The sequence below is a fragment of the Dendronephthya gigantea genome, unplaced genomic scaffold (assembly GCF_004324835.1).
Source record: "Dendronephthya gigantea isolate DGI-Jeju-01 unplaced genomic scaffold, DenGig_1.0 000024F, whole genome shotgun sequence".
NCBI classification, from domain to species: domain Eukaryota; kingdom Metazoa; phylum Cnidaria; class Anthozoa; order Malacalcyonacea; family Nephtheidae; genus Dendronephthya; species Dendronephthya gigantea.
In genome coordinates this window covers 301,800-325,271 of record NW_021163034.1, presented here as the reverse complement: position 1 = coordinate 325,271, position 23,472 = coordinate 301,800, and the positions used below count along the sequence as shown (strand labels likewise).

The 23,472-nt window shown below is 39.7% G+C and overlaps 1 protein-coding gene and 1 pseudogene across 6 annotated transcripts; one reads left to right on the top strand and one right to left on the bottom strand.

The window, feature by feature from the left end:
• Positions 1-918: 918 nt before the first annotated feature.
• LOC114522842 lies at positions 919-5,861 on the bottom strand (annotated as a pseudogene).
• Positions 1,914-20,105, top strand: LOC114522840 (WD repeat-containing protein 7-like). 6 transcript variants are annotated; one of them, XM_028543602.1, is made up of 31 exons: positions 1,926-2,004; positions 2,894-2,992; positions 3,095-3,189; positions 3,957-4,159; positions 6,538-6,647; positions 7,007-7,085; positions 7,210-7,305; positions 7,420-7,498; positions 7,658-7,731; positions 7,831-7,950; positions 8,031-8,141; positions 8,255-8,289; positions 8,399-8,427; positions 8,528-8,607; positions 8,798-8,886; positions 8,976-9,055; positions 12,881-12,960; positions 13,170-13,326; positions 13,551-13,771; positions 14,001-14,196; positions 14,799-15,041; positions 15,131-15,280; positions 15,808-16,490; positions 16,596-16,746; positions 17,170-17,409; positions 17,549-17,898; positions 18,144-18,353; positions 18,712-18,794; positions 18,956-19,055; positions 19,180-19,284; positions 19,555-20,105. In XM_028543602.1, the coding sequence occupies exons 4-31, from the start codon at positions 4,133-4,135 to the stop codon at positions 19,732-19,734; spliced, it is 4,158 nt and encodes a 1,385-aa protein (XP_028399403.1). In that variant the 5' UTR covers positions 1,926-2,004; positions 2,894-2,992; positions 3,095-3,189; positions 3,957-4,132; the 3' UTR covers positions 19,735-20,105. The 6 variants fall into 6 exon arrangements, with proteins under 6 accessions (XP_028399402.1, XP_028399401.1, XP_028399403.1 ...); XM_028543603.1 differs by having other exon boundaries at positions 1,951-2,011; XM_028543601.1 differs by lacking the exon at positions 2,894-2,992 and having other exon boundaries at positions 1,914-2,004.
• Positions 20,106-23,472: the final 3,367 nt, after the last annotated feature.

Below are 23,472 nucleotides of genomic sequence, written 5' to 3'. Positions count from 1 at the left end.
TTATTATAGGATTATAGGACGGGAGGGTTTCGCATGGAAGATAGCAAAATACTTGCCATTTGCCAAGGCAATATTGTCTCATTTTAGTTGCTACTTTTTAAAACTGGCGCTTTTCCAAAAGCAATGACATGCATGCATGTTTGATGTGCACATGGACAAATGATGTGTGTGACTAAAATAGCCGCGTGTTAAACCATTCTTTGTGTAAGACAAAGAATTATTATGTACACGGTGAACGTGGTATGGGAAGCCCTAAAATTTCATCCTATACGTTGCCAGTTTTGAAAACGTCTATAATCAGCGCTTTTTCCATGCGACAGTTTTATTACTATGGACTATTCTAGTCATGTATGTGAATTCCGTCCTGGGGCCGGAAAGCGAGTCTATCGTTTTACTCAACAAGCAAACTAAATGCTTTTAACCTTAATACAAAGATACTGTTTACAACTACATATTCAGTGCATAGTATTCAAGTTCACTCATTCAAGACAGATGTAAGAGTGTTATTTAATTTTGACTTATCCACCGTTTAAGCTAAACGTGCTTGATACAACCATTTACCGGCCCCTGGAGTTTTTAACCATGAAAAAGCCGTTTGTACGTTACCTACAGTATAGTAACATCCTTGGAAGATTCGCAGTATTTAATATTACAAATTCCGACGTTTCAAGGAAAACCATTCAATGATGCAGCACTTCAATTTTCCAAGCACTGAGACAATCTTATCATGAACCAAAACACTTTGCCAAATCACGATCATAAACGTAATATATAAAATTGTTATTCTGACTCCAGTGAAGACGTATTCTTACAAATTTAATTAGTATTTCATATCAGTGTAGAAAAGTACTTCTTGCATATAAGCAATATTTTTCTACTTCATATACGATGTAAACTTTGTGAAAAATAAGAAGTTATGGAAACCACACTTTAGATGCATATCTAGCTATAGTAGAGACGCTATAGAACAGACCGCTGAAATTATTCGGTGATAAAATTAAGGACTATACAACGTAACTCAACGTCAACAATTTTACAATATTCTTTATACAACGTCCCCCAAAATTACTGAATAAAGTTCATATTCAGCGCACAATTATTTTAAACAATATACTAGAATTTCTTCATAGCTTTAATGGTTAGTTAAATTGGTTAGTTAATTAAATGTTGTTTTTCACTGTTTTGACTTTCATTGTTTACGTTACTAGACGTGCTCGACCGACGTGTGTCCGTTTCTCTGTCATAAACACAGTCGTCTTCGTTGTCGCTTTGTACTAACGGTTGAGTGATAGGGTTGGTGGATTTCTGAAATAGAACACGGTAGACATTGTGATTGATGGTGCGAAGGGACATTATGGAATGAAGGGACATTATGGAATGAAGGGACATTATGGAATGAAGGGACATTATGGAATGAAGAGACATTATGGAATGAAGGGACATTATGGAATGAAGAGACATTATGGAATGAAGGGACATTATGGGATGAAGAGACATTATGGAATGAAGGGACATTATGGAATGAAGGGACATTATGGAATGAAGGGACATTATGGGATGGAAAAAGACATTATGGAATGAAGGGACATTATGGAAAGAAGGGACATTATGGAATGAAGGGACATTATGGAATGAAGGGACATTATAGAATGAAGGGACATTATGGAATGAAGAGACATTATGGGATGAAGAGACATTATGGAATGAAGAGACATTATGGGATGAAGAGACATTATGGAATGAAGAGACATTATGGGATGAAGAGACATTATGGGATGAAGAGACATTATGGGATGAAGAGACATTATGGGATGAAGAGACATCATGGGATGAAGGGACATTATGGAATGAAGAGACATTATGGAATGAAGAGACATTATGGAATGAAGAGACATTATGGAATGAAGAGACATTATGGAATGAAGGGACATTATGGAATAAAGGGACATTATGAATTGAAGAAATCTGAAGATGTCAGATGGTTTTCATTGCTGAGGTGATAAAGTAAGTGGTGAGTTGCCGCTGGCGTGTTTTTCTTAAATCTCAACTTTGAACTTTACCATTATCACTTATTTCACCAGACAAAAATGTAACTGTATATAATAGACCTTTTTCATAATGACGTCAAACGCAAAAAGCCTATAATATTACTGATTGACTCGTCAGTTTTGCGGAGCCAATCAAATTTCGTGTGACACTTTCATCCTGCGTTTGACGCCACTATGAGGACGGTCTATCCACTTACACACGATCCATTCCATAGATCCCAAAACTCTTTTCGTATTAAACTAATAATCATAACTGTTAGTAACGTCGACGGCACGAGGTAGACCAGAGCAGGCTGACCTTCTTTCATAAAATACAAAGCAGCGAATGTGATAAGAAGACCGATGCCATATGCTAAATGTAAAAAATACCATCATTATCATAAGTATTCAGTTGATTGAAATACGATGCTGCATTTTCGGAAAACTCACCAATCGAACTGGCAATGTAGTATATTCGATATGGCGTCTTTGCCATTCGGTCGAAAGAATGACAAAATGAAACGAAAAGACCTTGATAAACACAGAGAAATATGACTTTATTGGGGGCATTCGTTATTCTTTACTGCGCTTTACTGATTTTGTTTTCTTCAATGTCCACAATTTCAGACCAGGGCTAGTTCCTAGCTAAAGTAATCGCAACTATTGTGTTGAATGAATCCAACATACCAGGCACTAAAACATCTCCAAAACCTAGCAATGAGTAATCCCTTCTTTCACATATCAACAGAGCAGAGCGGATGATACGTGGAACTTTGAGAACCATCGGAAGCTGTTCTTTGTGTCCTTCACCTGAACATGCAATAAAAACAATCGATATACTATTGACTAGTTTTTCAATCAAATAGATGGTTGCCACAAAACCGAGTTTTTGGACTTCTGATTTGGACCAGCTTTTGGAAAAACTTCTGATTTGGACCAGCTTTTTTCATAAGGCCATTTTAAAGGTTAATACTTTAACTTCCACCGTTGAATTCATAGACATAACCCCGCTGCTAAAATTAAAACGCGTATTGCTATAGCTACATCATTTACTTATCTACCTGTAGCGACGTCGACCATAACGCTGTTATGACCAGCAGAAAAAAGTGGGGTGATGAAGACGAAGAAAACGTCATAGATCAGAAGTAACACCAGCAGTAAGGTACAAATCTTCATGCTTGGCAACCGTAGATTCTTCAATATCGATATACAAAATAACACGCCAAGAATGTCTTGTAAGATCCAACCGTAGCTATTGGAAAACGTAAAGTGCGGTGTTCACATTTGCATTGCGAATGAGCGAGGATAATAAAATCTCTAGTCGTTGAAACAAGCGGCATTTTCTCAAATTACCTTTCGTTGCGTACAATAACCCACCAGGTGGCTAAACCAAGCGAAATCCCGCAAACAATCATTGTCCTGACAAGGACATGTTTTTCAGGACCAGAAGTGAAAGGCACATGTATTCTGCATGTACCTGTGAGGAAAACAAATAGGATGGCACACAGTTTTTCATGAACCTTGATTCTCAAGAGACTTTCAAAAGACCTAAGAGACTTTCTCCATACTTTAAACAACAAGTTCTGCTGCCATTGAATAACAAGTTCTAAAGTTATTCTCATTGTGAAGCTGGGTAAAATTACAGCCAGGGCAACACATTGCTGTAGAGAAGTTTCAATAGACTTCACCATTCAGGAATATGTTTCAATAGACTTCACCATTCAGGTATATGTGGATGGTTGGTTAGGGGTGGCAAGTATGTTTAACAACTGAAAACACTAGTTTGTGTATAATGTGAACCGAGCTTCTTAAACAATGCGGTACTTACAAAGTGGTATTTTAAGAGCAAAGGCATTAAGGCACTCGAATGTTCCAGATGCCGAGGCGATAGCAAATATAGCAATTATAACATAAACCACATATTTATAGAGATAATAGACCAACAGCAGAAACAGGCAGATGAATATGACAAAGATGACAACCATCAAAGGGGTGATCTGCATTTGTTCATCTTCATCAGAGCTGCTGCTTGAAGCTTCATTACTCCCTGTTTTCGTTTCTCTTTACATACATAAACAAGAAAATGGAGGAAAAGATGGTTAGATATGATATTTAAAACTATCTTGGAAGAGGTATTGTGGGAAAGTTTTAGTTCCAAATTTTGTACCCACATGCATTTTTTAAACTTAAACCAAACCAACCTTTGTTCCGTGGCAACAACACCACTCCAGTAAGCACCAATAACAACTGTACCAACAGCTAGGAACCATATCACAATCATATTTGTATCAATTGGGCAGAGATTGGTGGTACATATAATTGAACAACTGCATTTTCACCAAGTGCCTAAAGAAGATTGAGGTGAAACATAGTAGCCAGTCAGCTTTGTCTCCAGTGCTAATATTTTTGTTTTATTTACTGTAACAATCCGTTACTGTTATATGGTCAGTGCTGTATTGACCATATGCATCTACCTGCATGGTGGAGAAATCAGATTTCTTCATAACGGCCAAAGGGATTTCTGATATATTATAGTCTGAATGAGAGTTTGCCACTGCAAAAAACTATAGAAAATATGAAGAATTTTATTTCAACCACTGATGGGGGCAACCATTTCATGAAACAACCAGGCTATAAATTGGTCAATGCAATTCTATTTGTCATAGGAACTTGATCATACCAATTGATCATTTGTGCTCACAACGACCAACTCTGTAGCATTTTGTCTTTGAGCATTCATATATCGCTTCGTGAATGTGCAATTAGGCACATGTTTATTCTCTGGTGAAAATACAGCTTTATTCCCAAAAGAGAATTGTTTGTCTTCGTTACATAGATCTTCAAGATGCACCAGTTGGTATTCATATTTTGGCTAAAAAAGATATTACCCAAGTGCTAAATTAAGCAAAAAGTCTGCGATATATGCTGTTAAGTGGTTGGCTGTTATAGATTTTGATAATGTTATGGATTTGTTGCAAAACAGCACACATGGGCAACTCATGACAATACGACTAAAAATCTAAACTAAAAATCTACAGTGGCCTAGCCAGCCTGACAATTAGTCATGCTACATATGCTAATATTTTGGTGTTCATTGACAGAAAACAATGAATTTCTAAACTAATTTTTAAAATTATATATAATTTTGATATTATAGATAAACTAGCTAGAAAAATTTCCGTTTTTTCAGAGTAGTTGATTTATAATTCACTGTGACGAATCATGTTTTCTTGATGCAGACTGCGTCACTTAGATCTTTTTGTCTCCTAGCTTTTCATAAGCAATCATAACAAATGCAGGCAATTATAACTATTGGACAACGAAATACGTAAAGGTGTAACAAAGTAAGATATTAGATGGCGATTGGTTAGAAAACAATATAGTCATTGTATCCATGACTTTTCAAATTTCAAGTGTAGATTAAAAAATGAGAACATTAAAAAGTCGACAAATGACATCTGGGTAGATACGTACTGTATATCTTAATTTCGTAGGCAAATCGTGCCACAATGGCCAGTATGCCACACAAAAATCCTTCGATCCCGACTCAGAACTCGCTCGCAAAATGGCATACTCTCCGTTCGCCTATGAAAAGTGAAAGTTAGTTTTTTGGCATTTTAATAAAATGCCTTCAGCGTCTCTTGTATTATAAACCACTCACGCGATAAATATAATGATATCTAAAGCCATGCGTGAATAAATATCGATGCGTTTTACAGCAAACTCACCTGTTGGATTGCCAGAACGATCGCGATGATAAAATATAATATAAAAGCCATATTTACAAAACGAAAATTCTATCTCTTCTCGAAAAATTGCGATAATTAATAATAAGTGGCATTTTTACCGTATATTCAAATAGTACCGGAAATTGTACCCTAGAAGAATATGCAAATCACAAAATAAGTTATATATGTTCGCAGATTTTATTATAGTTGACGTGCTTTATAGTAATTTACACAAAAATTTGTCTATGAAATATAATTATTTATCGTAAACTTCGAAGTTAAACGAATTAGAAAGATACTAAAAAAGTCATTACCGGGGAAAAATACATGGGGAGGAAAATGCCGCTTCTTGTTCAGCGGATATCCAAGTGAAAACAAATTCGAAAGGAACAACAATGGATGTGACCTGAAGTTCTCAAAGTTTCAGGCTTTTAGTTTCATTATAATGTCAACATCTGCCGTTGTTCCGTTGGTATTTTGGGGCAGCACTCCTCCGAAGCACGTGGTGACCTGTATACTAGTGACTTATGATCAGAAAACTGTCATAACAGGTTCAAAGTCAGGCCAGTTAGGCGTTTGGGATGTTAGGCATTTGGAGGGGGGCAAGGTTGAGGTGAGACGATCGGGCCTACCCCCACCTACCACCGTCACTTGCTGGTATCCCAGTACCACCTTGCATCTTTCTCACCCTGTATGGGCATTGATAGGTGCTAATTAATCTTGCAGCATAGTAGAAAAGAGTTGGTATTATCCTATTGAATGTATTTTGGCTAATTTTGTAGGTGGTTGCAAAGAGTTTAATATTTGGTCACAGTGATCTGGTCAGTGCATTAGCCTGTGCTTGTGTTGGCTTGGAAAATCAGTCTGCTGTAATCAGTGCTGCTGAAAATGGGTAATTTCTTATCATTGATAAGTCAAATGCAAAATTGATATCTGAACAAGCCAGTCGCCTGGAGAATATCACAGGATAGCCATCTGTATGCACTGATCCCAATCTACTTCCATCTGCACACCCACATGCTGGATCTATAGCTTTCACCTCACAATATAACAGTGTGTGCCCTCCCTTAGAGCCTCGCCTTGCAATATGTATACCTTCCATACCGTTAGTAGCTCAATAAGATTAGAAAGAACCCTATATCCCACATTTTGAGGCTATATATTGCACATTTTTGGATCAAATAGAATAAAAAATTGCCTTAATATATATTCCAGTTAGTTCTCCAAACTCATGTTATGTCTTTTCATAAGGGAATTGTGTCTTTGGGATGTGGATGATGGACTTTGCATACAAACAAATACCATCGCAGGAGCACACACAAGTTTATTGGTGAGTACGACAGCTTTATCATAATTCAAATTGACCACATTTCCCTGGGTAGCGGAACTTTGATGTAATAATTGAGTTTTGAGTGTATATCTAATGTTTAACATATTCACTTGGTTTAATTCAGCCATTCCATGTTTCCACTGGAGGTAATAAGGAGTGGAGGGTTGTTTGCCATGGATATTATCTTGATGTCTATGTTGTGGATGTTCTTACTTTAGAAGTAAGTATAAGATATCAGACCTTTGCAGCTTTTGTGTATGAAATTGAGCCACTACAATCACTATACATTTTTCTCTCAAGTTCTGTATTTTGATATATCTTTATTTCTTTACAGGTGCTCTATACACTATCATCCAGTGCATCCTCAAATTGGTTAGCCGCAGCTTGTGTGGTTAGACCACCCCGCCGCCAAGGTGTCCAGTGTAATCTCACAGAGTTTCTCTGATTAGATTTCTTGAATCTCTATTATCACCTTAATAGTAGAATTTACATTGCATGAATGTCATATGTAATGTAATCTGTTCTTCAAATAGTTTCATTAATCTGGATTGTATATAAATCTTCTTGTTCAGAGGATGTTCTTGTTGGAATAACGCTTTCCGGAACAGTGAAAATATGGCCATTAAAAAGAAATCCAGAAAATAAGGTGGTTATTTAATTGGCACTTGGTTGGTCAGGGCTAACATGCTTTATATATAGAACAAATAACTGCACTGCACGTTTTGAAAAAATATTACTATTTTAGGCAATAGAAGCAATGTATGATCAAAGTTTATCTCAGATGGCTGGAATGAAAGCACTTCATGTTGTTTGCAATCCATTCTCACAGAGAACTATACTCATTGTCTCAGCAAAACAATGGCAGGTACACCTACATTTATGCAACCACCCAGAAGACAGCAAAATAATTTTTTTACTAAAATTGTGCGTAAAATTTTTGTTCAGATGTACGATGTCAGTAACTTCCAGTTCTTAACGGCCATGTCAGCGGGATCTGCTGAGACCTGGTCTGCAGCTGACTTTGTTCAAAGCAATTGTGTTCTTGTTTGGTCAAAGGTAATTGTTAATCTTTCTCCTTTTTTTGAGATGATTATATTATATACATAAATATTTCAGAGTTTGAGTTAACTCAAAATTGGTATCTATATTAATATTCTTACACATTTTAGATAGGAAAAGCCTATATGTACAGACTGCCTCAGAGGTATGAACAGTTAAAGCATATCACATTTCATTTTAAATGATTTTTGATACATAATTTATAAAATGCAGTATTAATAATAACAAGAACCTCTTGCATTTTGTTTAACTAGATGTTGCCCAGAAAAACAAGTTGTTCCAGGTGAAATTGATACTTGGCACTTTTTGTCAACAATGCAGTTGACAATTATTCATTTTAAGATGCTCTTAAGGTTTAAATCTAATTTTTATTTGTTTTTCAGCAGGGCAAATTTCGATCAGACAACAAGACAGAGATGGTCAACCTGAATTGATTTACACATTTCAAAATCAAGGTCAAAAGGTGCGTGATACAATGCCCCAATTGCAAAAACATAAATGTTTTGTTAAATAAGTGTGGTGTAATTCATTCAAACTGGAGTCAAATTAATATAGAAAATTATATAATTTCATATCTTTTTTACCTACCTATTGTTGACCAAAGATAACAATTAATTAACCGTGAAAAATATCCCGTTTTTGATATGTTTTAGAAAACATTTAACGGTTCAAGAATGATGTTTTCTTTTGGCCGTCGAGAACCGTTCCACAAGTTAATCGTGGAAGGAAATGCAAGTGGAAGGTAAGTCAAGACTTTTTGTGACGATCGATCATATGTTCCGCAGAAATTCTGCAAGTCTCTAAAATCAAATTTAACCGTTTTGTTTTAAGAGTGAACATTTGGCGCATCGATCAAATCGTAAAAGAACTTGAGAACAATGGAGGTCAAAATTTTGGGAAACCTCATGAAGGTGCGTATAGAAAGATTCAACTGTACCAAAGGTCTACACTTTTTGTGCGTTTCTCGACAGTGCATTTCTGTACATAAGGATACATGTATCAATTGACATATATTTGAATCGTTACTTCAATGCATGACCCTCTTGAAATATGTGATTACTTATCGTTGGCAAATCCATTTGCGGAGGTAAATCACATCTCAATCCGATGATAAACATCCTGATAAATCTTAGACGCAAGACGCCACCGCCAAGAGGATTAGGTTTTAATAATTTTTGGCATCTTCATTCTGAAATGAATCTATAGGTTTTTTGGTTGGTAATATGTTTCTAATTTTCACGAGTAGGCGGTGTTGTATTTTTTCAATATTTTAATTAAGTCGTATTATACTGTACAAAAATATCATCTTTAAATATTTACATGAATATATATTAATCTATAAACTCTCATGCGCAAACAACAGACAAATACCCCAAAATCGAACCCCAACGTTCCAACACCTATCCCATTGTCCAACACAACCGTAAATCGAATTCTCCAGACGCAAACCTCGCTACAGCTTTGCTGTAACTCTCGCCCTGATTTTGATCTTTGCTACAACTCTCGCCCTAACTTTAGTCCCATAATGTTTCATCTTCGTAGCGAATTTCATGCAGCACGTGTGAACTTACACGCATCAACGTCCATCATGTTTCAACGTCAGTCATCAAATGTTAATGGGCATCACTCGATTTCGTCTGAAGCACGACACCAGATAACTCATCCTATTTCGGAATCTCTGCAATCTTGACAGAGTTCTTTCTTGTCCTTCTTGCTCGACCGTATTCTGTTGGATCAATTTTCCACGACCTTCGCTCTTCAGGAGGTTTGCACCCGCCGTGGCCTGCATGCCCGCGTTTTCTTCATCCTCAGAGATCTCCAATGTGCAGGATGTACGGACGATCAACAAACCCCCAACGATATCGTTATCATTGATGTCTTCCAACACCAGCTCGTCTTGAACTTTACAAGTCGGCGTTTCTGCTCTGCTGTCCAACTCGGCGGCAAAACTTCGCTGGATCGATTTTCCGTTCACAATAAGATCCTGTGAGCTTTCGTAGCTCGGAGAAAAATGTTCGTAATCTGTACTTGTCGAAGGCATATCCATCGTGCGTGATGGATGGCCGTCCAATCCTCTTTGAAGACTTTCTTGTCTGAGTTTTTCGTCCTGGGTATTCTGTGCATTTCTTGGGTCCTTTTCTTTCTGAAGCCAATATTGTTCTCGCAACTGTTCCAGAGTTTGTTCCAACGATCCACTGTTCTTTGCGTCTTTTTCTTTCTGAAGGCGATGTTGTTGTCGCAACTGTTCAAGATTTTGTTCCAACGATCCACTGTTCTTTGCGTCCTTTCCTTTCTGAAGACGATGTTGTTCTCGCAACTCTTCAAGAGTTTGTTCCAACGATCCACTGTTCTTTGCGTCTTTTTCTTTCTGAAGACGGTGTTGTTCTCGCAACTGTTCAAGAGTTTGTTCCAACGATCCACTGTTCTTTGCGTCCTTTTCTTTCTGAAGACGATGTTGGACTCGCAACTCTTCAAGAGTTTGTTCCAACGATCCACTGTTCTTTGCGTCCTTTTCTTTCTGAAGACGATGTTGTTGTCGCAACTGTTCAAGAGTTTGTTCCAACGATCCACTGTTCTTTGCGTCCTTTCCTTTCTGAAGACGATGTTGTTCTCGCAACTCTTCAAGAGTTTGTTCCAACGATCCACTGTTCTTTGCGTCTTTTTCTTTCTGAAGACGGTGTTGTTCTCGCAACTGTTCAAGAGTTTGTTCCAACGATCCACTGTTCTTTGCGTCCTTTTCTTTCTGAAGACGATGTTGTTCTCGCAACTGTTCAAGAGTTTGTTCCAACGATCCACTGCTCTTTGCGTCCTTTTCTTTTTGAAGGCGATGTTGTTGTCGCAACTGTTCAAGAGTTTGTTCCAACGATCCACTGTTCTTTGCGTCCTTTTCTTTCTGAAGACGATGTTGTTGTCGCAACTGTTCAAGAGTTTGTTCCAACGATCCACTGTTCTTTGCGTCCTTTTCTTTCTGAAGACGATGTTGTTCTCGCAACTCTTCAAGAGTTTTTTCGGAGAGCCCTTTCGAAGAGCCCTTTCGTCGACGTTTCTCGTCCACGGTACTTTCAACGTTTGCCGTGTTTCTTTGTTTTTTCCGATGATACTGTTCTCGTAGCATCTCAAGAGTTACTTTCGGTCTCTCGCCATTTTCAGTAGCCGATCTTTTCTCCGTTTCACACGCAGGTAAACTTTCCGTTTCACCTGCAGGCGAGCTGTCCGTTTTCAACGCAGGTGAACTGTCCGTTTCACACGCAGTTGAACTGTCCGTTTTACACGCAGGTGAACTGTCCGTTTTACACACAGACGAACTGTCCGTTTTACACGCAGGTAAACCATCCATTTCACACGCAGGTGAACTGTCCGTTTTACACGCAGATGCTTCCTCGATGCAACTACGTTTGTTTGAATCTCCGGCGTCAGTTTCCTCTCGATTTCCCTCGGTTGTCATTCTTGTATTTTTCGCTGATCCAAAGTCTCCTCGTTCGGGCGCAATCGCATCCCCATTAGCTTTTCCTTTCAAGTGTTGGATTTTCGCTTCGCTTCGAACCGCGCTGACGAGTTCATTCATTGGCCGATTGTACTTACCACTGGAGCCGATGAACACGTTCGGGTATTCGTTGTTCCAACCATTCTTTGTTTTTGCCGCATCTTTTTGAAGTGCTTTGATCGGAATTCGCACAAGAAACTCTCCCTTCGGTTTGCGGCTTGCTCTGCGTGGATCTTCGACGATTTTTTCCATGCCTCTCAAACGCACATCCAAGAACTTCGTGCGCATGTCCCAGTGGTGGTGATCGCTGAACAACTTTTTCTTTTTTGCCATGAAACCGATGAACTCGATCGTCTTCTTCATCGCTTGCATGTCGTCAAGTTTTTCCCGAATAATGACGATAGCGGGAAACAGGTATGCTAACGAGTGTACTTTCACGATCGGCGACAAAGGACGACGTGCCCCCGAACGCAAGACGGTCGCAAGATGATCGCTTGGTCTCGGAAAGAGACAATCCCTTTTCAACATTTCCTTCATTTCGGAATAAATCTCCGAATTATCTTCGGAATTACTCGGAGCATCTTCGCCATCGTTAGGCGAACATATTTCGCGTTCCTCACTCATTTTGCTTTTTAAAATTCCTTAATAAACGACGATAAACTCAATTTAGATTCTCTCTGTAACAATGTAACTCCGCACTGTCTGAAAGCAATTCAATTATGACTGGGCTCGCTCGCGCATGCTTTGTTACGTTGCTAATTAATTGTATTTCATTAATTAGATGTTTGTTACATCATCCAATTTGCTGTACGTCGTAATTAGACAATAATGAGCAATTTTTGCTTCTGTGTTTAGCTGAAAATGACGTATACAAACAGTTTTTTCATGTATCTCCGTGACAGCCAATTTGTGTCCAGATTCCTATTGCGGTCTGCAGCGCGCATGCTATTGTACATTATTTTGATCACGGACCGCAATATAGTATTAGACGCATTTGGCCTTCTGGACCGTGCCCGTAGTCTGCTTAAAGTGCTAATTGAATATATCGATAGTTTGTACATTCAAAGAACAACTGAGCCGTTTAACTGGAGTAAAATAATTAAGTTCGCTGCACCATATTTAATCACAAATTTAATCATTCACAAAATGGTCAAAATTTCACAAAATAACGAACAAATTCGTTTTACAACTTTATAGTGGCGGCTGTTTATGACGGCTGTGAAAACACTAAAACCTAAATTTTATTTTTTAGCAATTCCTTGCAGTGAAACGGGTAGTTTCATCGACGTCTGGCTATCCTCAAACAAGCCTTGTGGTTTGCTCGATTCATTGGTATGTTCTTGAAAATATAATCACAGTGTTTTTGTAACATGATTGAACTTTACTGTGATTAGCATAGGTCATAGTGGTACGGTAGGGTTTGTAGTTTAAGTCATTTTCTAGTGTTCTCTATGCCTTGAGCTTAGAGAATTCTAGCATGGGTTGGTGGTGATTCTGTCAGAAATTTATCTGCATTCTTTAACATTTGTTTACGTTTGTAGGACGGCAGACGAAAACCCGTGAAGATCACATCAAGTTTGTTTTTGGCGGCTCAAGGAAGAATCGCGTGCGGTCGTCAAGATGGGTCCATTATCATAATCTCCGCCACCAAAGCCGCCAAAACACAGTTCATGATGGAAAACAATACTGACCCAGCTGGTGAGTGTGACTGGGTTGACGTTTCCCAGGTTCATCTGACAAATAGGGAGACGAGGAGGGGGTATTATGTTCCGTTATGCATAAGAACTATAGCCCTGACGTAAATTTGAAACATAAATATAGTATATTTCAAGAGATATTAAGTTGTTTCATCCGAGAAATGGTTTTTATTTAACAATAAGTCGCAGTCCTTTCCCGCCCTATTCTATGGATTTTCCATTTAGCATGGCCGAAATACCAGAAGCTGATTGGTCATCGAAGTAAGGTCACATGCCTTCTGTATCCATACGGAGAGTATGATCGATATGCCCCCGAGCAGTTCGTGTCCGGGTCAGCGGATTTCACAGTCAAGTTATGGAGCCTTACTTCCGGTGCACTGCTGGCGTCATTTTCAGCCAATGGCGGAGAGATACTCAGGTTGACGTGTACACCTCCAGAAAGCAGCGTAAGTAGTTTCAGATTAAATATCTCAGCTCCAAACACCATTTTGGCCTCAGCCGAGTAGTGGCATGTTAACCACTAGTTATACTTCCAGTTTATTTACAGTTCAGCGAACTCCAGCGAATACCAACGATGTCTTCGCCCAGTTGTGTAGAACAGGCTTACCCAGTGCGATCTTAATGTTAGGCCACTATCATGTGATAAGACCCTTGAGATGTTTCGTTCTTTTCCAGGTCCGCATTCAACACTGTGTGTGTTCGATAGCCCAAGATCATTCTGTGGCATTGCTAAACTTGCGTGATCATCGATGCCTTTTGCTTGCGTCATGCCACAGGTTCCCCGTGCAAACTGTGAGGTGGAAACCTGCCGAGGATTTTCTGATTATTGGCCTGTCTGATGGAAGCGTATACGTATGGCAAATTGAAACTGGTGAGCTAAAGTTCTGTGTAGAGTAGACTTTATGAAGTTATGGAGCATTTTGCTCCTGAACAGTGGGAAACCTGCACTACGACTGCTTAGTTTTTGCGAGGTGATTCGGGCTCGGTGATTTAGGAATTTTTGGTCATTTTTTGTTCTGTTGTAAAATTCTATTTTGTAAAACGAATTCCACCATCATCACCGAGTCTAAGGCTAGTAATTGTTATTGTATAACTCCATTGCATTCAGTTATAGTCCAGTTAATAAATAATGCCTCAGATTTACTGATCTGTCAACTCGTCAAAATGCTTGAGATCCCGTATTTATACTATAATGAACTTGCACTAAACTATTTTCAACAACTGATGAAACGAGTAAGCACTAACTCATTTCAAGGGAACATGTCGCAGCTCTCGGAAACTTTCGTCCAATTGGATAATGCTTTTCTATGCTTTCTAATGAACGAAGCTATACTATTGGTTGAAACAGAAATGTATTGTAAAGTTCAGCCAATGAAAGTCATTCTTGCGAGGAGCTGCGACACTACCCATTTCAAGCCACATCATGATTCATGGTATAATGGTATATGTGTTTCCTCTCGTTTTATCTTTCAGGAACCCTAGACCGGTATGTTACTGGCGATGCTGCCGTGGAAATCCTCAATGCCTGCGACGAAGAGTCGGGAAAGTTAAGCACGGATGGGAGTTTAAGACCGAGGACAGTGTTCACGAAAAAATTGTCGCATATTGCGACAAATATCCCTAAAATGCCGTCACAAATGTCGTTGAGGAAAGTCAAGAGAACTCGCGTGTCCAGTCCCAGGAGCAAAAGGAAACGCGCGCCTACGCGATCCCCAGGTACGATGGGAAGGACTATACTAAGCTATGCTAAAAACTGAGCCACCCCCTCCCCCTCTTTCACTAATTGCTCATTACTTTCCTTGTAGTCGATAGTTACCAGGAGATGAGTAAAAGTGTCCCAGTACGTGTGACATCTTTGAAGACGGGGGCGGATGAACCGGAGATTCACGTCATGCTGTTTGATATGGAGGCGTTGATCTGCCATCTTCTCGTGGAGGAAGTGAAAACGCAAAAACGTGAGTAGCCAAGCTTGGTTGAACTGTTTTATAGTGGCGGAGGTGTTGTATTACTGCTTGAGTTCTGCCCTTTAATCTTCAAAACATGCCTTAACTTATGTATCCTTGAAAGGTTTAACCATAGTCAGTTCAAAGTCCGTTTACACTTGCAGGTTTTGCTGCTATTTCTTCTTTTGAAAGATGCAAACGAGCAATTAGTTATGAATGTTTTGATATATCAGTGCCCTTATTTCAACACCCGTAACTTTTGATCTCGTTCACATCTGTCAAAGAATAAAATCTCGTCCAAAATCACATTGAATTTAGAAGTGTAAACATGCCTTAAATGATCACCAACTACTCTGGTACAATGTAGAGAGAGATTCTTGTGAAGAGGAAAGCGATGATTTTTCTCACACTGAGTGTAATATTTCACACTTTGTGAGAATTTTGATTGTTAAAAATTTCAACCCCTTGGCTAAGTTTTGACTTCTCCTGATAAGAAAAACCGTCCAAAAGCTAAACTTCGTAACCTTTTTTCATGTTAGTTGGCTTGAACACACGAAAAGCAAACAAAGACCATTCAAAACATGTTTCGTTCACCTCGGCAAATCAAGTCAGTCCAAATCTAAAGTTCCTGGAGGAGATTCACGATGGTGCTCAGCTGCTCGTCTCGTGTTTACACTCTTGGGGACTGGATCCTGAGATCGACGAAACCTGTACGAACAGACTCGGGCTTCTCAAACCGATCAAACCCATTTCTTTCGGTCTTTTAACCCACCGGAAGCTTAGCCTGATCGTTCCCGGATGGTATTCGAACTCTGATCCGACCGATGGTTCTTCTAAGGAAACTGGTCACAAGAAGTTCTTCGAATCTCGTTGGGAATTTTGTTCTGCGCTGACAACGCAACATTCGCTAAGTATCGTTGCTCTTACAAACACCCTCATGAGCATGTCCCAAGTCAGCTTTCTGCCTCGTCACGAGAAACCTTCTATTCCTCCTCCTCGGCGGAGCGAGGACGCCACGAAGGGTTCCGAAGTTGAGTCGCCGTCACGCGATGAGGAAGCGAACCTCGCAATCAGTTCTATGATCCGCGCAAACATCAAAGCGGGCTGGAGTCGACTGGCAACATTGTACTGCTGTCTTCTACCCGATAAATTGGACATGGCTCAATATAGGCCGCCATTACTTCACGTATTAGCAAGGAGATGGCAAGACCGCTGTCTGGAGGTGAGTTCCCTGCAGGCACTGAAAATTTAGTAGTGAAAGTTTCTGTTACAAGAGGTGGGTTTAATGATTATTCTATACTCAAATTATCCTGTGTTTCATGTGAAGATTCGTGAAGCGGCCCAAGCTATTCTCGTGACCGAGTTGAGGCGAATAAATATGGAAGGCCGAGCTAAAGTGGTGGAAACCTGGGTACAATATTTGCCCCAGGAAATTGAGGGCTCTAGCGTTCTACTGGAATCCACCGATTCCGATTTTGGTATGTGTGTCGATATATTAGTTAGTACATTGCGACGCAAGAGACGGAAAGAATTGAATCTAAAATTATCTTTGCCAGATTCGTGCTTGACTCCTTGCTTATATTAGATTCCGCCATTTCATGAATAAGAAAAAAGTATAGATTATGTTCTTCAACCATAATGGCATACACTTGATGGAAGAAAATTTGATGTTTGTTGGGATAACGAAATGAGAATCATCTCAGTTATCGTTTTCGCCTTTTGAAACAGTACAGCTATAAAATGGTTATCTTGGTTCAGCTTTTGTACACTTTAACCAATCTCCCATCATAATAAAGTCTTTCTAGCTTAAAATGGACCTTAAGTTACCCCCAACTTTTTTCACTAGGCTGTGGCAATAGCTTTGCAACTTTGTCGCTAGAACGACTCTTCAATTTCCCTAGAAAACTCAGATTCCAGTGATGTGTCCGTGGGCGAAGATGATTTTTCCGAAGATGTACTCAACGTTCTCGATGGCGCGAAAAAGCTCTTCCAATATGACGCCAGCCGTCGCCAGGCAACCTCGATCATAATGTTGGCCGTGATTGGTTCCGAGTTCCAGAAAGATCTTGGGGCGCTGTCGGGGACCAATAACAAGGGAGAGAAATCGTCGAACGATTCGCAGAAGAAAGTCGGGTTTCAAGGTAATGTGTTGTACTGGCGAACTTTTTTACAATACTTGTCTTCGTCTAGGAGAGTGCAAAACTATATGTCATATTCTAGTTCCCGCACAGTTCCGATTCAAAAAGAAATAAATTAGCCTCTGTTTTCATTTCAACTCAGGTGAAATGTTGCTTCCCTCTCGGGTCGTCTACCTCACCAGTCGAGCGCTCATGTTTATTTTGCTGAAATCCCAAAGTCAATCCTCCCGCACATTATCCTATACATCGATGCGACGGGCCGCCATCGACCTGATAGGCCGTGGTTTCCCCTTGTGGGAGCCTTATATGGACGTGTCAGCGGTACTTATGGCCCTGCTGGAACTCTGTCCTGACAACAGGGGTCACGTGGCTTCGTTCTCCAAAGGATTGCCTCTCTCCAGTGCTGCGGACTCACAAAGATCAGCGCGACATGCACTCACCTTGATCTCCACTGCCCGTCCGCTAGTCTTCATAACAACATTAGCAAAAGAGGTTTGTAGTAACGTTTCTCGCTCAAGTCTCGCAGAATCTTAAAACTCCTCTTTCAAATACTGCCACCGTGTATACTTCTGTTAAAAAATATTGATTGATCTGCTTTTCCCCAACTCAAATACTTATTTGAAACTTTCTATACAAAATGAATGACTTAACAAACTTGTCTCAAACTGTTCCATGCTTGTTAAAAGTTATGAGAGACCTTCAAGGTTGACAAACTGACACCACAATTACATTTTCAGGTGGCGCGCAGTTCCTCGGCCCAAGCCTCGCTCTCTTTCAATCAAGCCTCCCCAGCAGCCATAGCGGTCTACAGTCATGTTCGTCATCAGCCCTCGTCCGCGGACGTTCAACACTCGTCAACCCTGCATCGCTCCAAGAAAGAAATTCTGCGAGTTCTTGAATTGATGATTGACAAAACACAGCAAGAAGTCATTAAACTGTTACCAGAGGTAATATCATATTCAACATAAAGCGAGAGGAATATTCTTGTAAGTTTGTATGGTGACATGCAAACATAATTCTTAAAAAGTATAAACACATCAATAATTTAGCGTAACTGCTATTAATATGTGTAATAAAGACCATTTACCAAGCAAATTAGCTTGTAGGTACACCACATAAGTATTTAATTACTGCAAAGCTTTCGGTAAATGAGTTTTTGAAGTATTTTCACTGATGAAGGCCCGGGTTAACGGACCGAAAGCTTTGCAGTAATAAATATACTTACATGGTGTACCTATGTACAAGCTAATTTACTTATAAACCATGTAAAGCGAATGAAGCATGACCTTTTTTAAATAATTTTAGGTAGTACAGATCATTGTCCACTGCATTGAGCCAAAACAACTAAAAGAACGAAGCTTAGAAGAAATTTTCTCTGCCCTTTTCAAGTGCGTATATGGTTTGTTGACTGTTAAATCAAATTGATACAAGATTAGAATTTGACTGAATTTAATTGTTTTACGGGTGTTGAAGATATGCTTGTTTAAGACGGTCTGTTGAAGTGTCCAAGGCAACCGACTTACGTTTCACTGGATGTATTTACTTTTAGATTTCACATGGTCAGTTATTGTCCCAATACACGTCGTCTTGCAGTCGGTTCGAAATCAGGTCAACTCACAATTTATGAACTTCGCTCGTCCAAGGAACAGGTACTGCATACGCTGTGTACCTGAATTAAAAATTAACTTATCATGATACACTTAGCATGCATGTTAAGTTTATCTGTTACGACCGCATAAAAAGGTCTCATAGAGACGTTTATGTCCTTCACAGATCATTCCAGCACATTCATCTGCAATCACCGCTGTTAGATTTTCAAAAGACAGCAAATTACTCGCCACCTATTCTTACGAGGAAGCAAAAATTAACTTTTGGCAGGTGAGTATTTTCAGCTTTATAATTTAAACCCCTTACCTCCGTTTACCCCCTTCACCTCCTTCATCCCCTTTCACCCTCTTCACTCTCTTCATTCACCCCTTAGCCCCGTTTTAACCCTTGGCGCCTTTTTGACCCTTTGGCCCTTTTTTACTCTTTAGCCCCTCTTTACCCTTATCCTTTCACCACCCCCTTTCATCCCCTTCTCCATCTTTCGGTTAATTCAAACAAACCCCTTTTATCCAGCCTATTCCCTTGTTTTTCCATCCGCAGACGAGTTCCTCGCTGTTCGGTGTCCTGGGCTCCGGGATCAAATGCACTCGTTCCTCGAATGTTTCACGTGAGGTGAAAATCACTCCAGTGAATCTGAAGCAAACCAAGTTAGTCTGGGTGAGCCAGAAATCAGTCGTGTTGCTATTGGCTGACGGCACGCAGCACAAGTTTACGGCTTAGTCTCCCCCGGAATGACACGCGGTTACTTCAATGAATATCATTACTGCGGCTTGGAAGCGAATGCAAAGTTAACGGTGACGAATCATAACCACATTGATGATTCAACAACAATTCTTTTCGTGGTATGTACACAGAGCAGATTAGATAACTAACAATTGAATTACAGTAATCAATTACATAAGACGAGCCTTTTTTTGCATGTTTTATACTTGCTATAGACTGATTGTCGTATCATTCTAAGCCTGTGAGTCCCCGACCAATAAACTTTATTATTATTATACTTATTTAAAGTTATTTTAATTTCATAAAATGCCAGCCTTTACCTGTCATGTAGAGTTAGAAAAGACGAATCATAATAAAAATGAAAAAAGACAGAGTCTACCACTATAAGGAAGCGGAAACAGCCGCATGCACGTCAACATGTTTGAGACAGAAATAAAACAAGAAAGTATATTAGAGTTCTCTGTGCGAGCATGAGTATATGAATAAAAAACACCCTCCCACTCCCCGTAGGTACGGCTATGCTATCCGTGAGACTTGTATTACTTAATTCCCAAACCACCAGCTTGTCGTAGATTCTCCGTCACTGGTGCACGTAAAGTTTGGGTTGACATTTCGGTAGTAACCAAAGTTATCCTCGCTGATTGTCGAAGCATCAGGAGGAAATGGAAGCGTGCATGTCTTGTCGCTGTCAATATGAAAAAACTGTGTCTCCGTTTGAAAAACTTTAGCAGTACAATCAACGCACGTAGTTCCCCTGATGTTAACGTACTTGACTCGCTTACAACTGCCTATCGTAACGTTCTTCAATGGATCGAGGTTTTTAAACTCCCCTCTGACTGAGTCCAACCGGTCAGACATCTTTCCGTTGTATGCGCAAATTGATCTCCACTCAGTAGCTAGTTTTCGTACCTTCATCATCCTTTTCAAGGACATACGATAGAGTTTAAAGTTTGGTGCCTCCTCGTTGTACGGTTTGTCCACCCAAAATGGACTGCTCGACAAGTGTTGATTGTTTGAAAACGCGAATGACGTAACCATCGTCCAACTCTTTTGATTTTTCTGGTCGAAATGGCAGTGAACGTTGTACGTCTTGTTTCCTGCGGTGTTGTATATCGTGTAAACCCCCGGTGCACCATGGGCCATGTAGTAGGAGCAGCTTGTCGCATTCTTCGAAATACTTTTTGATTTCACGGGTTCCTTGGGTTTCTAAAATAAAGTTGAAGGCAAGTTTTTTAATTGGATGCGTGTGTGGATCTGTCAGAAGTTCTAGGGTATTTTTACAGTTCTTTTATTGATCATTTGGTATATGTCTGCCTAGAATCCAGCTAATCTTATAGTATACTGCATGCATGGTTATTCCCACCATCCCATGCGCGTTTGGCGATGGCGACAGCTAGTTTTCCCTTATATTAATACCTGAAATAATACATAACGTTCGTACCCGTTCGATGGCCTCGTAGTACGCAAAATTTGTATCGTGTTTCAGACCTCCTCTTGTAGAGTTATTCAGCTCGCAAATGCTCATTTGCGAATCGCTGTTCGCTAACCCATAGTTCATCGATAAACAACCAGAGTCCCTCAAGCACCATTGACCACATTCTGTCAAAGACGAGACGTGAAACGACTTGATTGTTCTTCCTTCCAGCCGAAAGCCTATACAATTATTTACATGGTTTGTGAACTATATATTTGACCTGAAAAATTATTCAAAAAAAAAAATCGAAATCTGGTGAATTAACGTCGAACTCTTAAACCCGTTTAAGAAGATGGAGAGTTCCCCTACTATATACCCTAGCTTGTTCATAAGAACTATATGATTTGATAATATCACGTATACGCAGTGAGATCATACGCACCAGATATCAAAGACAAAGATGTATAATAATAATATACTACAGTATCGATACCTTTCCTTGAGAACAGAGAAAGCTGGGCTTGCATCCCTAAAATCACTGTCAACGAGGTAATAAAAAAAGCGAAATATTTCAAAAATGTTTCAGTTTTCCCCATAACTATGTTACCAGAGTGAAAACCTATTTCTCCTATTCGATACTTTTCGCTGAACCACCACAAGATCAGTTCCAGTGACAGTGTATTCGACACGGTATTTAAATACTTGTTATTACAGTTTTAATTAACTATTTACCATTGTCTGTTTATTTTGAACAGATGTTTTCGTATTTTTGATGGAGTATCCATTCAACAATGAAAGCCATTTCAAATTTTAATATCCGAGGACAAAAAAAATTGAGATTAACCGAACACATATTGAATATGTTTACACAAATCAATCTACACAGCCGTTTAAAATGAAATCACTAAAGCTCTTTGATTTATAATCAGGCCAGATTTGTTAGACCATAGTTCTAATTAGCCCGTTTCAAAAGTCAAATTTTCATGTGCCGAAAGCTGAAGCTATAAAGTTATAATGTTCTGAAGTCTTTTAGTTGATTTTCATTCGGTTCGGCACATGAAAAAGTAAAGTTTGTGGTCTGAAACTGGCCTTTAGATTAATCAATAAAAGGGCGGAAAATAATATAGTACAAACATGTTATTAAATTTCCAAATTTCAAACCCTTTAATGAATATATATAAATATGTTCATGAAAACGACGATGAAGTGATTTTCGAAGGCTCGATTCAAATAAAGTTTGTATTAACATGAAAGTCTCTCAGTTTAACTTCCAAAATATCCTACCAGAGTGCATTTCATTACCCAATCAATGCCATTGAGCTTCCCGTGATCACATAAAAAAACCTATAGAACTAACTAATTACAAAAACATGTAACGAAAAATAGCATCAACCTCGCAACATTTCCCAGTAGGCACTGTCTTACAGGGTCCCAAAACGTGCGCCGTACGAGTTGAAGCCGAAGGTCCAGGCGGCGCAAAAACAGGGAATCTACAATGGAGTCCAATTCAGTTCAGGCAGTAGTCTCTAAACTGCATATTACCGTCCGCTGGGTATTGCTCAAGACAAGAAGAATGCCCGGGTTCGGGACATTTCAAGAACCATCCTGGGTCGTAAAATTTCCACGAAGTTTCGCGTCCATGACGACGCCAGTGTTCTTGATGCTTGTAAGGTTCGGCTCCGTACCGATTCCTCACAACCATTCCGGGATTGTGTGGAACGTTCACCCACTGACCGGCGAGAAGGACCTTCGTTCGAACCTTTCCATTTGCAACATCAATCTGACTCGAGCGGTCTGGGTAGCCCCAGACGTCCACCTTCCAGTTCGTGGTTCCCAGAGCAAAGTAACCTCGCGATATCCGTCCATCTTCAACCTTGGTACCGTACCCAACCGAAAGACTGTAACCAGCAATTTTAATTTTTTCCTCAAGATTTTTGATGACTGTGAAGTTCGCGGATACAAAGGCGGTGTCCCCATCGATGTCCCAAGGAAGAATGCCGTTAAATTTGACTGCACCTGTTGGGAATGGTAACTTTAGTGTCTTGGTACCGATGAAGTATGTGTGTCCAGTCCACGCACTGACCGCACTTCTCAAACTTGCAGGAGGGGGGGAGGGGGTCACTGATTGCGAACTACGAAACTGGTATCAAAGACATCAACATCAAAGACAACTAATATATAATAAGCAACTTTAAAGATACTTCAATACTGACCTATCAATGTTCCAGCGTACAGTTCACAGAACGCACCAGCGTCTTCACACGCAGCTAGAAAGAACTTGATCACATCCGCCAGGTTCTCCATATCAGCTGGAGAAAGTC